Source organism: Impatiens glandulifera, chromosome 8 (genome assembly GCF_907164915.1).
Source record: "Impatiens glandulifera chromosome 8, dImpGla2.1, whole genome shotgun sequence".
NCBI lineage: Eukaryota > Viridiplantae > Streptophyta > Magnoliopsida > Ericales > Balsaminaceae > Impatiens > Impatiens glandulifera.
Genome location: NC_061869.1, coordinates 5,269,179 through 5,284,985, shown reverse-complemented (window position 1 = coordinate 5,284,985; position 15,807 = coordinate 5,269,179). Strand labels below are relative to the sequence as shown.

The 15,807-nt window shown below is 33.5% G+C and overlaps 3 protein-coding genes across 3 annotated transcripts; all 3 read right to left on the bottom strand.

Moving 5' to 3' along the window:
* Positions 1–5,944: 5,944 nt before the first annotated feature.
* LOC124912754 (beta-D-glucosyl crocetin beta-1,6-glucosyltransferase-like) lies at positions 5,945–7,321 on the bottom strand. The gene has a single exon (XM_047453402.1). The coding sequence runs from the start codon at positions 7,319–7,321 to the stop codon at positions 5,945–5,947; it is 1,377 nt and encodes a 458-aa protein (XP_047309358.1).
* Positions 7,322–11,757: 4,436 nt separating this feature from the next.
* On the bottom strand, positions 11,758–12,258 carry LOC124912753 (beta-D-glucosyl crocetin beta-1,6-glucosyltransferase-like). Its single transcript, XM_047453401.1, has one exon. It carries the CDS (start codon positions 12,256–12,258, stop codon positions 11,758–11,760), a length of 501 nt encoding a protein of 166 aa, XP_047309357.1.
* Positions 12,259–12,443: 185 nt separating this feature from the next.
* Positions 12,444–14,115, bottom strand: LOC124911955 (beta-D-glucosyl crocetin beta-1,6-glucosyltransferase-like). The gene is made up of 2 exons (XM_047452499.1): positions 13,472–14,115; positions 12,444–13,404 (listed from the first exon to the last, which is right to left on the bottom strand). The coding sequence occupies exons 1-2, from the start codon at positions 14,052–14,054 to the stop codon at positions 12,590–12,592; spliced, it is 1,398 nt and encodes a 465-aa protein (XP_047308455.1). The 5' UTR covers positions 14,055–14,115; the 3' UTR covers positions 12,444–12,589.
* Between the last annotated feature and the right edge of the window lie 1,692 nt (positions 14,116–15,807).

Here is a 15,807-nt window from a genome sequence, read left to right as displayed (position 1 = left end):
GCATATTTTACCTCTTGTCATGATCAAAGAACCACGAGTGAGTTTCTACAAACCATTACCAAAGTAGTTGTTGTACCCATCATCATCAAGTAAACCTGTAGAAATCAAATTTAATCTCATATTCGGGACATGTTTTACATTTTGTAAAATCAACTCCATCCTAGTATCAAATTTCAAACAGACTTCTCCAATGCCAACAACCTTTGATATCCCACTATTATCCATCTTGACATCCCCAAAATCACCTAGAGTGTAAGATGAATAAAAATTTCTTCGTGATGAACATGACACGAAGCTTCATTGTCAATAACCCAACTCGCCTCATCATGTGCAAAGTTCACCAAATTATCATCATAACAAACAAAGAAATCATTAGTGATAGTATTCACTTTAACCTTGTCACCTCCATCATCATCTTTCCTTTGATTGTTGTTTTGGTTATTGTAGTTTTTCTTCTTGTTCTCTTTCTTTGCTTGTATGCAGAACTTTACCGTGTGCCCTTTTTACTACAATAGCAACAGTCAACATTAGCATACTTCCCTTTACCGAAGTTGCTAGTACCACGTTGTTTTCCTTTGTTACCCGGACCTCTACTCTGACTTCTCCCCCGCTTTTCAAAGACCAAGACATTTGATTGTCAAGAGGAACCCTGTGACTTTCTTCTCATCTCTTCATTCATAACACTGGCATTAGCCAATTCCATGGTGATAATACCATTCGGTGCAGAGTTGGACAAGGATGCCCTAAAAGTCTCCCAAGAATCCGGTAATGTACCAAGTAGCCATAGACCTTGAATCTCATCATCAAACTTGATACCCATTCTTGAAAGCTGATTCACAATGCCCTGAAATGCATTTAAGTGATCTGTAACAGGAATGTCATCTTTGTACTGTAACTTGATCAATTTCTTAATCAAGAACAATTTATTGTTCCCAGTCTTCCGAGCATACAACTGTTCAAGCTTGTTCCACAAAGTACGGGCATGTGTCTCCCCAATAATATGATTCAGCACATTATCCTCCACCCATTTCCGAATATATCCACAAACATGTCTATGCAAAATAGTCCATTCTACATTAGATTTATTCTCAGGTATCAGTAGCAAAAATAGATAAGTAATAATCTTTCACATATAGGAAATCTTCTATTTTTGCCTTCCAAACATGATAATTAGAATCATTCAAATTAATCATCCTACTTGTATTAGTTTCCATCGTTCAAACAGTTCAATTCACAAATAAGCAACCAAGGTTGTGATACCACTTTGATGGAAATGCACCACAACGGTAAACAACAAAATGCGGAATTTAACTTTCGTTTGACAACACTTTCCCAAACCGTTTAAACCTATGAGGAAGCTAACAAATAGGTATGAAAAATTCAATCAACACAACCCTAAAACAGTGAGTAACACACCAAGAAAACACACACACAAACAACACAAAATTTTAGCGTGGAAAACCCCACAATGGGTAAAACCACGGGACACCTAGTGCCGTTTAAAATCCACTATCACCGGAAAGAGAGCAATACAAAAGTCTTCTCTAGATAATACTAGAGGCATACAAATTCATAATACCCTTGGAAACATGCACATCAAGGATATGGAAATAATCAAAGAACAAGAAGGGAAGAATATCACCGAAATAACTGTTACTGTTCAATAACTGCTATTGTTCTAGCAACGAAACCCCGACCTCCAAACCTTATAATCCGATCTCCACCGTCAAGAATATTGGCCCAGAAGTTGTGAAGCTTCTGTCCAAAAATTAGGACGATCCAACGGTGCAAACTCCAGCGATCATCAAAACACTAAGACTACTGGTAGTGTATTTTGATGACAGGGGTACTCCAAGGTATTTCACTGGTAGTTCACCTTCCTTGATTCCCATAATATTGAATATGTTTTCCTTCCTTTCTTCATTAATCCCTCCATACAAAGCCAGACTTTTGTCCTCATTGATGCATAAACCTATAATACTCGAAAAGATTGTTAGAGCTTCTTTGATTATACTAACAAATTAAACATCCGTATAAGCCACAAAAAATAGACCATCTACAAAATATATATGAGTTATTGCTTATTCTTTGCAGTACAGGTGAAATTTGAAATGATGATTTCTTAGAAGAATTTTAAAAATGCAGTCAAAAATTTTCATTATTAAGACGAATAGGTAAGGTGATATAGGGTCTCCTTGCCTTAATCCCTTTTCACCCTTGAAAAAACCTCCATGAATATCATTCAAGCTCACAACAAAGTTAGGAGTGAAAATACATTGCATAATCCAATCAATGAAAATGATTGGAAAACCTGCAGCAATGAGGAATTCGTGAATTGATCCCCATCTGATCTAGTCAAAAGCTTTTCTATTGTCAATTTTAAAAGTCACACGGCGATATGTTTTTATTGCCATATTCATTCAATAATATCTGCATGAGTAGGATGTTATGGGATTAGAATTTTGAGAGATGGAAAAATAATATGTTTTACTTGTATTTTCTTGTTTATTACATAAGAAGTCTAGTGTTTAAATAGCGAAAATTACATATCAATAAAATAAAATAAAATATCAATAAAATAAAAATCAATTCTATCAATAAAATAAAAATCAAATCAATTATAATTGATTTGACAATCAGCAGCAAATCTTCAATCAAGTAGCAAATCAATTATTCTCATTGATTTGCTACTGATAATATTCCATTCTTGGAATTGTTTCCTTCCAAGATAATTCTACACTCTCCCTCAAGTTGGGTAGTAGATATTGAGACTGCCCAACTTTCCACATACTTCCTTGAATTGGCTTGGTGAGTACGCCAACCACTTAATTACGGGATGTAATGTAGAGGGGTGCAATAGAGCCTTGGACAGAGATTGAAGAGAATGTTACCGATGGGATGAAATGTGGATGACAACGAGTTGGCTTTGAATCGTCGGAGTTTCGCTGAATGACAATGAGTTGGCTTTGAATTGTCGGAGTTTCACTGGATGTTGATGACAACGAGTTGGTTTGAAACGTCGGAGTGTCGTTGGATATTGATGACAGCGAGTTGACTTGAAATGTCGAAGTGTCGCTGGGTGTTGATGACAGCAAGTTGGCTTGAAACGTCGGATTGTCGCTGGATGTTGATGAATAAAATATTCTCTCGAATACAGCAATAAAAAAATAATTAATAGAACATTATTAGAGCCCTCCATCAATGGCTAAAGTAACTATTGATGGAGGCAGCGGAATACTAGATTTTATAGCTCAAGAATAAAACTTTGGCTCTGATACCATGTAGAATTTTGAAAGAGGAAAAATAATATTTTTATTTCTTGTATTTGCTTATTTATTACATAAGAAGACTAGTGCTTAAATACCGAAAATTATATATCAATAAAATAAAATAAAAATCAAATCAATTATAATTGATTTGACAAGCAGCAACAAATCTTCAATCAAGTAGCAAATCAATTATTTTCATTGATTTGCTATTGATAATATTTCATTCTTGGAATTGTTTCCTTCCAAGATAATTCTACATGGGAAATAGAGCGTTTAGGAATAAATATTGATTGCCATAATCCTACAAGCTTATCAATAACTATTTTCAAACGTTGCGAAAGAATTTTTAAAATAATTTTGTAAATAACATTGGAACATGAAATATGACGAAAGTTCTAAATTTTTTCCGGAATTGAAATCTTAGGAATCAAATTCAACACTATGACGTTCCATTGCTTCAATATTTTCCTGTTTTGGAAAATTCCAAAACCCCTTCGCTTACATCTTTACCAATTATTTCCCAGTTTTCTTTGAATAGTTCGCGTTGAAACCATCTGGCTCTGGGCTTTTATCCTTTTCATCGAAAACACTACTTTTCTAACTTCTTCCATACTGACTCTTGTAATTAATTGGTTACTACTTTCTTCATTGATTTTCCTTTGCACAATATGTTGAAGCATTCTTCGATTGTCTTCTATTATTGTGCTCGTTTCTGTTACAATCAGCTCTTTGTAGAAATTTATTGCTTCCTCATGAACTGCATTTTGTCCCTGTAAAACATCTTCATTTAAGTTTGTGAGCCTTAGGACCGAATTTCTAAAATTCTTGATAAACATTTTTTTATAGAAAAAAGAAATATTTTTGTCCCCTAATGAAAGTCAATTTTATCTAGATTTTTGCTTAGCAAAGCTTTTCTCTTTAGAACAGAGGTCTGTAAATCGCGTCAGAGCCTCTTTTTCCTCATCCCTATTATAAGGTAGGTTTGGGGTTCTCAGTGCCTTACTTTATATTTTCTCTAGTTTCGTTCTGGATTCCTACACTCTTTTAAAAATCCCACTATATTTTTTATGGTCTAGCTTATTCAGCTTCCCTTTCAGTAATCTTAGTTTCTCACAAACTCTAAACATTTTTGTTCCATTAATTTTGATGTTCCAAGTTTCATTAAGGATTTCATTAAATTCTTCATCCAGAAGTTAAAGAACTTAAAAGGGCTTTTCTATTTTTTTCTCCCTCTCCCAAAAGAATTTCAAAAGGCAATGGTCAGAGATACTTAGTTGTAAAACCTGGATTTGGCTTCTTGGGTAAACTCCACGCATTTTTCATTCACTAGACCTCTATCAATTCTGATTTTTCTCATGTTGTCCGCCCCTCTTGAAGTTGACCATGAAAATAGATTACCTGAGGAAGACGGTTCAATGCAGCTTATGTCTCGAATTTATTCATTGAAATTATGCATGTCTTGTGTTATGTCTGTCTCAGGCTCTCTTTCATTCCTGAATCTTGTAACATTAAAAATCTCCCATAATAACCCACGGTTTGTCGTCCGTAATGCTTCTTTTCAAATATCCAAAGTCCGTGAGATAATGTTAAATTAATAAAAGAGTAGGGGATTGAGAATCTGCGATATCTTGTTTGTTTTAATAAAGCCTTATTGTTTCTCAGTAGATTTGCAAGATTGTATTTGAGCTAAATTCATTAAAGGTGAATATAATCAGGATAAGTCTAGTTGGTTTACCAAAATTTCTTATAGACTCGTGAGATGTGAGATTAAAGGTGAATATGATCAGGATAAGTCTAGTTGGTTTACCAAAATTTCTTATAGACTCGTGAGATGTAACATTTGTGGTGGTATTTATGCCATGTGATCAATTAATTATGTTAATGTATTCAATTTTTACTCAACATTTTATCTTTAATCCTAATTATCCTATTTTTTTTTGTTATGCATAGTAAAAAGGTGAATTGCTGAATTAAAATGATTAAGAAGAACATTTTTTTATGCCTTAAAAATATGCATTAAAGAAACTATGTTTTCTTTTACTCCCATGTTTTCTTTCTTATTTTTATTTTTTTCTCTATATTTGTATTTTTTGTGTAAACTTAGTATTTTTACTATTTTTATTTCAAATTTTAATATATATATACAAGATCACATCAAAACCTTCATTTTCTCTTTTTTTAATCATAGGTATTAAAATCTCTACTTTCTTCTAACTCCTAATTTCACATGAATTCTATAAGAGTCTTGTATACTATTTTCTATTTTATTAATAAATATAATTATTTTGTAACCTGGGCTTCCTTACAATTAAAATTGAGTCAAGTTTTAACTTATACGAGTTTGACATAAAAGACAAATAAAACATGATCAAACCTTTGAATCAAAATCTCTCCAGAACCCTAAACTTGACCCACGATTGTTTAACACAAAGTAATCATTCACAAACCATTCCAACACCATGACATACAAACCACACAAAACAAAAAGAAATACCAAACAGTACATCAAAGGATATTGCACATAAAACTTTAACCTTACCTTCTTACCTTTGATTTCAACTCCCCTTTTCTTCTTTCTACTTCTGTCTTATTATAATTTTATTACCTTTAGACAGAGTGCCACAGAAGATAGGGTTAATTAATTAAGCTTTGAGAATCAATCCTTGCTTTCTCCATCAATATTCTTCTTCACAATCAATATTCTTCTTCTTGTGAAGCTTGTACAATTCTTCAACAACAACATCAATGTCTCCATCCCCTTTACTTTTGATATCTTCTCTCATTTCCCTTGCTTTATCCCTCATTTGCTTCCCCTTTTCACCTATTATCATTTCCCTTATCAAATCTGCAATCTCTTCTCCATCAAAGCCTCCATTATCATCTCTATTTACTTCCAAACTCACACCAATCTCCTCCAGTAGCCTTGCAGTCACCGGTTGTTCATAGTTCATTGGTATAGCCACAATTGGGATTCCAAATGACATAGCCTCTATTACAGAACCCCATCCACAATGGCTTACAAATCCTCCAACATTTGGGTGCCCCAAGATTCTAGCTTGTGGTGCCCAATTCTCAATTACAAGTCCTCTATCCCCTACCCTCTTAAGGAAGCCATTGGGTAAGACTTCTTCAATTGAAATCTTCTCCTCAGAAGGAAATCTAAGTACCCAAATGAAATTCACCATGCTTAACTCCAACCCTTTTGCTATTTCCTCTGTTTCCTCCCTCGACAGAAAGGACTCTGATCCAATCGACACGAAAATGGTCGATGATGTATCCTTATTGTTAAGCCACTCCATGATCTGGCTATTATCATCATCATCATCTTCTTCCTGTTCTAGAAGGAGCGGACCTGTGGGGACAATCTTTTTGCCAAGTAGTTTGGATCCGTATTCGATGTATTTCCCTTCCAATTTTTCAAATGTTTTGACGAAAACAATGTCACAGGTTTTAGCGAATGAAGAATGACTTGCAGGAGTTTTGCCGCCTTGAGTATTTGTGAACCCTTTTATCGTTTCTTGAAATTTGTGGTTCCAGTAAGTTCCCCGAAGATTCAAGGCGGGATAAGGGAAGTCAACGTCCTGTTTCAGAATTTTATGGAGAAGATAAGACATGTTGCAAGCGCACACAGGGATGAACTGAACGGCTGGTATTCCGATTGAAGCGGCGGGGATGGAAGCCCATGGCTGGAGGAAGTCGTAAATGAGTATGTCCGGTTTGAGGGTTTGAATGATTTGGGTGAAAATTGGGCCGGACATGTCCATGGATTTTTTGAGAACTGGGTTGAGGTGAAGTGGGAGGCCGTTTGTGGTGTGGAGATTGGGAGGAAGGTCGGGTTGAGATGGGAGATGGAATTCGATGAGTTTGATCGATTGAGAGTATTTCTGGGTGACCCTTTTCTGGATAGAGCTCAGATTGATGGGAGTTGAGCATAGATAGATTTGGAAGTTTCTGTCGGCAAGTCTTTTGGCAAGCTCTAAGGAAGGAGAGATGTGGCCATAGGCCACCCATGGGAACATTAAAACATTCAAGCGTGGCTTCTTCGTCTCCATATTCAGAGATGAATTCAGAGATGATGAATTGAACTAGTTATTAATGGGCTAGCTTCTTCCTCAAATATATAAATCAATCATACTTATTGCTTTGGGATTTTTAATCTCATCAGTTTTGGGTTACACTGAAAACGTGTTACAATATTGAAATCATTTGTTCCACGTACGTGCTTCATCTCCCTCCCTCCATGCATGTTAACAAAATTTTGATCCACGTGCTTCTCCTTTTGATCCACGTGCTTCATCTCCCTCCATGCATGTTAACAAATGTTGATCCACGTGCTTCTCCTTAACAAAACTTTTGATCCAAGTGTTTCATCTCCCTTCATGCATGTTAACAAATGTTGATGCACATGCTTCTCCTTACCAAAATTTTGGTTCCACGTGCTTGCTCCCTCCGTTGGCCTAACAAAAAATTCATTTTAATTGTATTATTAACAGTTGTAACGGAAATACGATAGGCAGAGTAATAAAAAAAAATGACACAAATTTTAACGTGACTCACCAAGATTAAACTTGGTTACGTCCACTATAGAAGAGTGTATTATTGAGGAGATCAATATAGATATTACATCAATATAGACTAGAGTTATGACACGATCAGTTTATATAACATTCGTTACCCCGAAATCTTAACCGAACAAAACTGGGACTAAAAATGATGCTTTCATAACAAAGACTTCAACTTTTTAAATTGTCCAATTTAAATAAGCACCAACTAGGTCAACACCAAAATCTTGTTAAAAAGTCTCGAAAATATTACCGATTTAAATAAGCACCAACTAGGTCAACACCAAAATCTTGTTAAAAAGTCTCCAAAATATTCCCAATTTAAATAAGCATCAACTAGGTCAACACCAAAATCTTGGTGAAAAGTCCCCAAAATATTGTTACAATATTTTCCTAATTGTATTAGGATAATAAAATATTAGATTTTTTGGGAGGTTAATCTTATTTTTTTTAATATTTAACAGGGCAGCCAGGAAATAAAATAAAGAAGAAATTTTTAGTATTTTTTCAACATAAGTCTAGCCTAATGATTTTTAATGAAAACATAAGTTTTTACTAGGTAGTCATGAGTTCTAACTTCACCAAAACTTAATTTTTTATTATTTTTTTAGTTGTCAAAATTCTGTTTTTTTAGGTTTGGGGCAGCCCAAAACTCGGAGTCAGCTCTGATTAAACTATCAATTCAAGACAACTCAACAAATCATCAAATTGACTTGAATTCGTCCAAATGCTCCAAATGTATTAATCAATGCCCATATATTATATCTTCTCTCCCCTAATCCAAAGTTTTCCTAACACATGCAGCTTAACAGATGCAAGTTACATTTTGTTTGTCGGTTAATTCAGATACACTCGTCGGTGTCAGATGACCCAGATAAACTCGTCGATGTCAGATTCCTCTAAACTTCTTATAAATTAAAAGATGTTATACAGTGAATTAAGTTATTTAAGAGAAAATTATAAATAAATAACTTAATTACAAGAATAAGACAAAAAAAAAATTAAACAAAAAATATAAATAATATTTTTGCTCTTACACATTTTTTTTTCAGGATCCATTTACCCAAATGGAACTTATATAAATGTTGCGTACATGTAAATGTTTGTTTGAAAGACGGTTAAGAGTAGGACATTATTAACTTTTGAGCATATTTTTATTTTTATAAACAATTAAAATTAAATTTAAAAACGACCATATTTGAACATAAACATAATGTAATCTATATAGTTAGATATCCTATGATAAAATATTTACTTAATGTAAAGTGTTGAGATTGTGTTATGTACATGGGCCTAAAAGTAGGGGTGCTCATCGGTTCGGTTTTCGGGTTATTCGAGTTCCTCGATTTAGTTTATTCGAATTTTTATTTTTTTTAGCCAATTCGAAAACCGAATTCGGATAAATTTTAATTAAACTGAATTCAATATTCGGTTCGAATTTCGAATTCAAGCCGAATTCGTATTTTTTATTCTTTGAAACTAGCATAACTTAAAATAAATTGCACCAGCAAAGAAAAGAGGTGGATACCAACCCTAAGATCCTTGGTTCGAACCCGTCAGGTTGCACCTGGTTAAATGTTTGGAAAAATAAATAATAAAAAAAATGAATTCGGTTTTCGGTTTGTTTTTCTAGTTGAAACCCAAACTCGAAAACCAATTCGAAAACCGTATTTAAATTCAAATTGGTTTGAAATTCGATTCAAAAACCAAAAATGAAATTCGAATTCAGTTTATTCGAATTCGGTCGGATATTCAATATAGACCAAATATTAAATACCCATACCTAAAAGTGTTGCATCCGTGCTCATATTATGTCACGTCGTTTTGTTTGGAAAATACAATATTCTGGTTTGTTTTTATAATGCTGGGTACGGGTGAATTTAAGTAAAGATTGGCTTACCCTAACTATTTAAATAGTTATGGCTTCTTATATTTATAATTCAAGCATTCATAATTGAAATTATTTTCATTTCAAAAATAATAATTTTATTTATATAAGTAACTTATCATATTTTATATATTAAATATTTATAAAACTTGAGATACCAATAACTTTTGTAATAAAATTAAAATATGACAATATTTATAATTTAAACAATTAGTTTTTGTTTTAAAAAAGGTCCATTTAATATGTTACCGTTTAATTTTAACGACATAATCAATACAAAAATATGTGTTCACCTTGTCATCAAACACATCCAAAATATAACGAGATTAACTATTTAAGAACAATAATGAAAACATAAGCCACAAATTATCACCAACGAACAAATATAACATAAAATTTAAAGTTAATAAGCTTCAAGATTTCTCAAGAAATTCTAAGTGTTCACCGACCGCTTTCACCGTTTTTCAGAAGAGATCTCTCATATCCTCATAATAATAGTGTTGTGAAATAAACGTATCGATTGTGGTCATTAAACGTCCTACGGTTCATTTAGTTCACTATAAAATAATCGAGATAGAGACTCATCGATTCAATCAAATCGAGTCAGCAATTTCTATCGAAGCATTCAAACAACCAACAATTGACTGGGGCATCACCCATTTAATGTCAATCATGTTCCAAAGTAGGCTCCAAATCACCAGAATTAATGTTATATTTTTTAATTAAATTACATATAGAAGGATAAAGAACTCAACTAAAAATAAATTGTTGAATTGTCAAATAATTGGACTCCTTAGTGGAAATCAGTTAAGATTTCGTATCTCTTTTTTCAAACTCAAATTTGAGGTTCTTATAGTTAAAGTTATAAAAAACGAGAATTTATTTTTAAAAATTTAAATGATATTAACGTATTATTTACGTAATATTTATAAATAAATAAATAATTATCATTGACATAATTTAACTATCAAATTTAAGTGAAGTGATGATTTTGACTATCAAATCTTTTAAATTTGGTGGTCAAAATTTTAAATTTATTGAAATTCGTTAGTCAAAAATCCTCTATTCCATAAAATTGGCAATCAAAACTTTGTTAAATTTTAAAAGAGAGGCCCAAAAATAAATATCAAAATTGAAAACAAATATCACTACCTTGGATTGGTTTGTTTTTGAATCTCAATAATTACTGAATAATATGAAAACTCTTATTTCAATGGTAGAATATAAAACCTCTTATCATCATGGTGATGAGTTTAAATCTAATAAAACAGATATCACCCATTAAGTTGAAATGGAGCATACATAATTTTCTAAATTAAAATAATAATAATAATAATAACTTTATATTATTAGTTGATTATACATCATAAATCTGTTAAACAAATAAAAAAATATGGGCTAAAACTGTAAAAAAAAAAATTAGGAAATTGTGGCAGAGGGATAAAAATAAGTTTTTGTCTTTTTTTTCTTTAATTAGATTAAAAAAAAATTATTAAATTAAAAAAAAGTTATGAGGTAATTTATATTTGTATGGTAATAAAAACATTTATTTTTTTATTTTTATTTTTTTTTTTTTGAGTTTACGTCACCACCCGAACCCTTACAAAGATCCGCCCATTACCCAGAATTAATAAAGATCCGCCCATTACCCAGAATTAATTGCGTTACAATAATTAGTTTTTATTTATTAGTTTGATGGACCATTTAAAAATAGTAATAATCAATATATATTAAGAAAATGTTCAAAAAAATAAATTATAAATAAAAACTCAACTCAAATAAACACACCAAAATGAATATTAAAAACAACTCATAAAAACTAAAAATCTAAAACAATTTATTATATTTATAGTAGATAAACTTGTACCCAAAATTATTTCATTTCCTCATCTTATTCTACATATTCTACAATTCTTGGACAACACCATCAATATATTCTTCTCCTTTACTTGATCCCTAATCTTCTTTCCATCTTCATCACCAATTATGACTTCCCGACTTCCCTTATGAACTGTGCAATCTCTTCCCCACTAAGCCCTTAATTCTCATCTCTATTTACTTCCAAACCCACACCGATCTCTTCCACTAGCCTTGCATTCACAGGTTGGTCTGAGTTCATGGGTATAGCCACAATTGGAACCCCAAATTCCATAGCGTCCATTGTAGAACCCCACCCACAATGGCTTACAAATCCTCCAACATTTTGGTGCTCCAAGATTCTAGCATGAGAAGCCCATTTCTCAACTACAAGCCCTCTATCACCTACCCTCTCAAGAAAGCCATTCGGTAGGGCTTCTTCAATTGAAATCTTCTCCTCAAAAGGAAATCTAAGTACCCAAATGAAATTCACCATGCTTAACTCCAACCCTTTAGCTACTTCACTTGTTTCCTCTCTTGACAGAAACGATTCTGATCCAAACGTCACCAAAACGGTCGATGATGTCTCTTTCTTGTTAAGCCAGTCCATGATCTCGTCATTATCTTCACCTTCTTCTTCTTCTTCTTCTGGTTCTTGAACCAACGGACCTGTGGGGATCATCTTACTGCCAATTAGTTTTGACCCAAACTTAATGTATTTCCCTTCAATTTCTCCAAAGGGTGGTGGTAATAGGACTGGACTCTCTGTTTCTATTCAAATATATGTATCATATCTAGGTTATATCATTCTGAAATTATCTAAACCCAAATATGAATTACCTGATCCACTTAAATTAGTCTTAAAAATGAATCCAAATATGAATTATTCATTACTATATCAATAATAATAGAATGAACAGTCTTAAATTAGTCAATAATATTATTCAAGCATTGACCTATTATTCATACCATAAATAATAAAGCAACTTATTTGTCCATTTAAAATGACATAATTAATTAGCAAAACATTTGCTTTCTCCAGCAATATTCTTATTATGAAGCCTAATCAATTCTTCCACAACACCATCAATGTCTTCTTCTCCTTTACTTTTGATTTTGTCTTTCATTTCTCCAACTTTATCCCTTATCTTCTTCCCATCTTCATCACCAACCATCACTTCCTTTATGAACTCTGCAATCTCTTCCCCGCTAAGCCCTCCATTATCATCTCTATTCACTTCCAACCCCACGTCCATTTCCACCACAAGCCTCGCATTCCCCGGTTGGTCTAAGTTCATGGGTATAGCCACAATTGGGATTCCGAATGACATAGCCTCCATTGTAGAACCCCACCCACAATGGCTTACAAATCCTCCAACATTTGGGTGCCCCAAGATCCTTGCTTGCGGAGCCCATTTCTCAACTACAAGTCCTCTGTCTCCTACCCTAGTAAGGAAGCCATTGGGTAGGGCTTCTTCAATTGAAATCTTATCTTCAAAGGAAAATCTAAGTACCCAAATGAAATTCACCATGCTTAGCTCCAACCCTTTTGCTATTTCCTCTCTTTCCTCTCTCGACAGGAAGTACTCTGTTCCAAACGACACAAAAACAGTTGATGATTTCTCTTTCTTGTTAAGCCACTCCATGATCTCCCTGTTATGTTCTTCTTCTTCTTCCCCATCTTCTTCTGGTTTTTGAACCAGAGGACCTGTGGGGACTATCTTTATGCCAAACAGTTTTGGTCCATGCTCGATGTATTTCCCTTCCATTTCTCCAATTGTCTTCACCAATATTGTGTCAGTAGCTTTACGGGTGAGCTGCACACTATCTGTTGAAATAGATTTATAGATAGACGGATAGATATTGCAATCTAAACAGTGTAAAAATGAACTTACCTCTACTTTGGCCTTGATCATTTGTATATTGTTTTAACATTTCTTGACCTTTCCGTTGCCAGTAATTACTCGCCCGATGATTCGTGGAAGAATGAGGGATTTCAACGTCCGATTTCAGAAATGCTCGGAGGTAGTTACAGAGGATGGCTGCGCTCATGGTGAAGAACTGAACAATGGGTACTCCGAGGGAAGCGGCTTCGATTAAGGCTTGTTGTTGGTTGTAGTCATAAATGAGTATGTCTGGTTTGAGGGTTTTAATGATTTCGATGACAGATGGGCTGGCCATGTCCATGGATCTTTTGAGAGCTCTGTTGAGGTGAAGTGGGAGGCCATTTGTGGTGTGGAAATTGGGATCGGGAAGGTCTGGTTGAGATGGGAGATGAAATTCGATGAGTTTGATCGATTGAGAGTAGTTCTGGGTGACCCTTTTCTTGATAGAGCTCAGATTGATGGGAGTTGAACATAGATAGATTTGGAAGTTTCTGTCGGCAAGTCTTTTGGCAAGCTCTAAGTAAGGAGAGACATGGCCATGGGCTAGCCATGGGAGCATCACAACATTCAAGCGTGGATTCTTCGTCTCCATTTGATCACTTTTCTTTAATCAGATTCAGAGATGAATTGAATTGAATTGAATTTGTTACCCTTACTTCAAACTTACTTATTGCTTTTGGGATTTTTAATTTGAATGAAAACGTGTTGTACAATGAAATGTTTCAACCTTTCACTAAAAACAAAATCCACCTCTTCAACACTCATGTCCACCGCTTCAACATACTTAATCTTTTGATTAGAAAGAAAAAAATAATGAGAAAAATATATATATTCACTTCGTTCATGGATGTTTATAATTTTTAAATATTAGTAATAGTTATTAAATATTTATTATATAAATATTTATTTTTAACATTCTATTATAGCTGTTTTTTTTTATATGTAATCGTAAGTTAATCAGAGATTTAGAGTTCAGTTAAACAAACTAACAAGTTAAAAAAAAAAAAGTAAAAGTTTGAAAGAAAACAGTTAAAAATAAGCATTTAAAGCTAATTTTAAAATGATATTAATAAATATAAAAAATCTAATATATTGAAGAAATAATAATATAAAGATAGTCATCCGGCACAAGGGAGTGCATATGGGCTATTCAGAACCGGCGAGGCCATCTGGGTCATTCGACACCGGCGTGTGCATCTGAGCCATCTGGCACGGCGAGTGCATCTGGGTCATTCAACACGGCGAGTGCATCTGGGTCATCCGACACCGGCGAGTGCATCTGGGTCATCCGACACCGGCGAGTGCATCTAGGTCATCCGGCATCGACGTGTGCATCTGAGACATCTAGCACCGACGAGTGCATCTAGGCTATCTGGAATTAACGAATGCATATGTTAAGTTGTCTTATGACAACTTTGGAATAGAGAAAGAGAGAGAGGAGATGAATATTTGGACATTGATTAAAGTATTTGAGGGAATTTGTTAGGATTTGTATCTCTCAAATCCGACCAGCTTGAAACAATCTGTAAAAAACACAAGAAAGAAGAACACAAGAACACACAGATTTATAGTGGTTCACTCAAATTGGGCTGCATCCACTTCAGCCACCATCAGATTTCACTATGAAGAAGAAGAAGAAATACAGAGTTTTTGCCTCACACTTTATCTCTTTAGAATTCTGTCTTCCCCAATGTAAACTCTTAATAATTACATATTTATAGGGTAAACATTCATGTAATAAACTTAAATAACTTTGGTCAGGCTCAAGCCTAAAACCAAAAAAGATAAACCCAATAAACTCTAATTAACAATGTAGAGTTTATTATAAGTGTAGGTTTCATAACTCAACAGAATTCAAGTCAATATGTGGAGATTTATTAAGATGTCTTGATTGGTGATATAAGTAAAGAGAATATTGAACAAAAAGAAAAGTATTTTTTTTGTGTAATCTTGATTTAAGGAAATAAGATTAACACAAAAGGAAATTAGATCTTTTGTTATGATAATATAACTAGAAAAGTATTGTGATAATATTTTGGAGATTATTTGTGAAAATATTAGTGTCGACCTAGTTGAATTTTATTTAAAGGTGCAGTCAGATACTTTAGAAAGTTGAAGTCTTTGCTTTGAGAGCATCGTTTTCAGTCTCAGTCATAACCTTAATCTGTACTGATGTAGTCACTATTCTGATTTCCTAATAAATATTCTCTTATTAGTGGATGGACGTAACCAAGTTTTATTTTTGTGAACCACATTAAATCTGTGTTCGTTATTTATTGCTTACGTCTTCTCAAGCATTAACAACAAATTAATAATTAACATTTTTTTATAGCACATGAACTAAT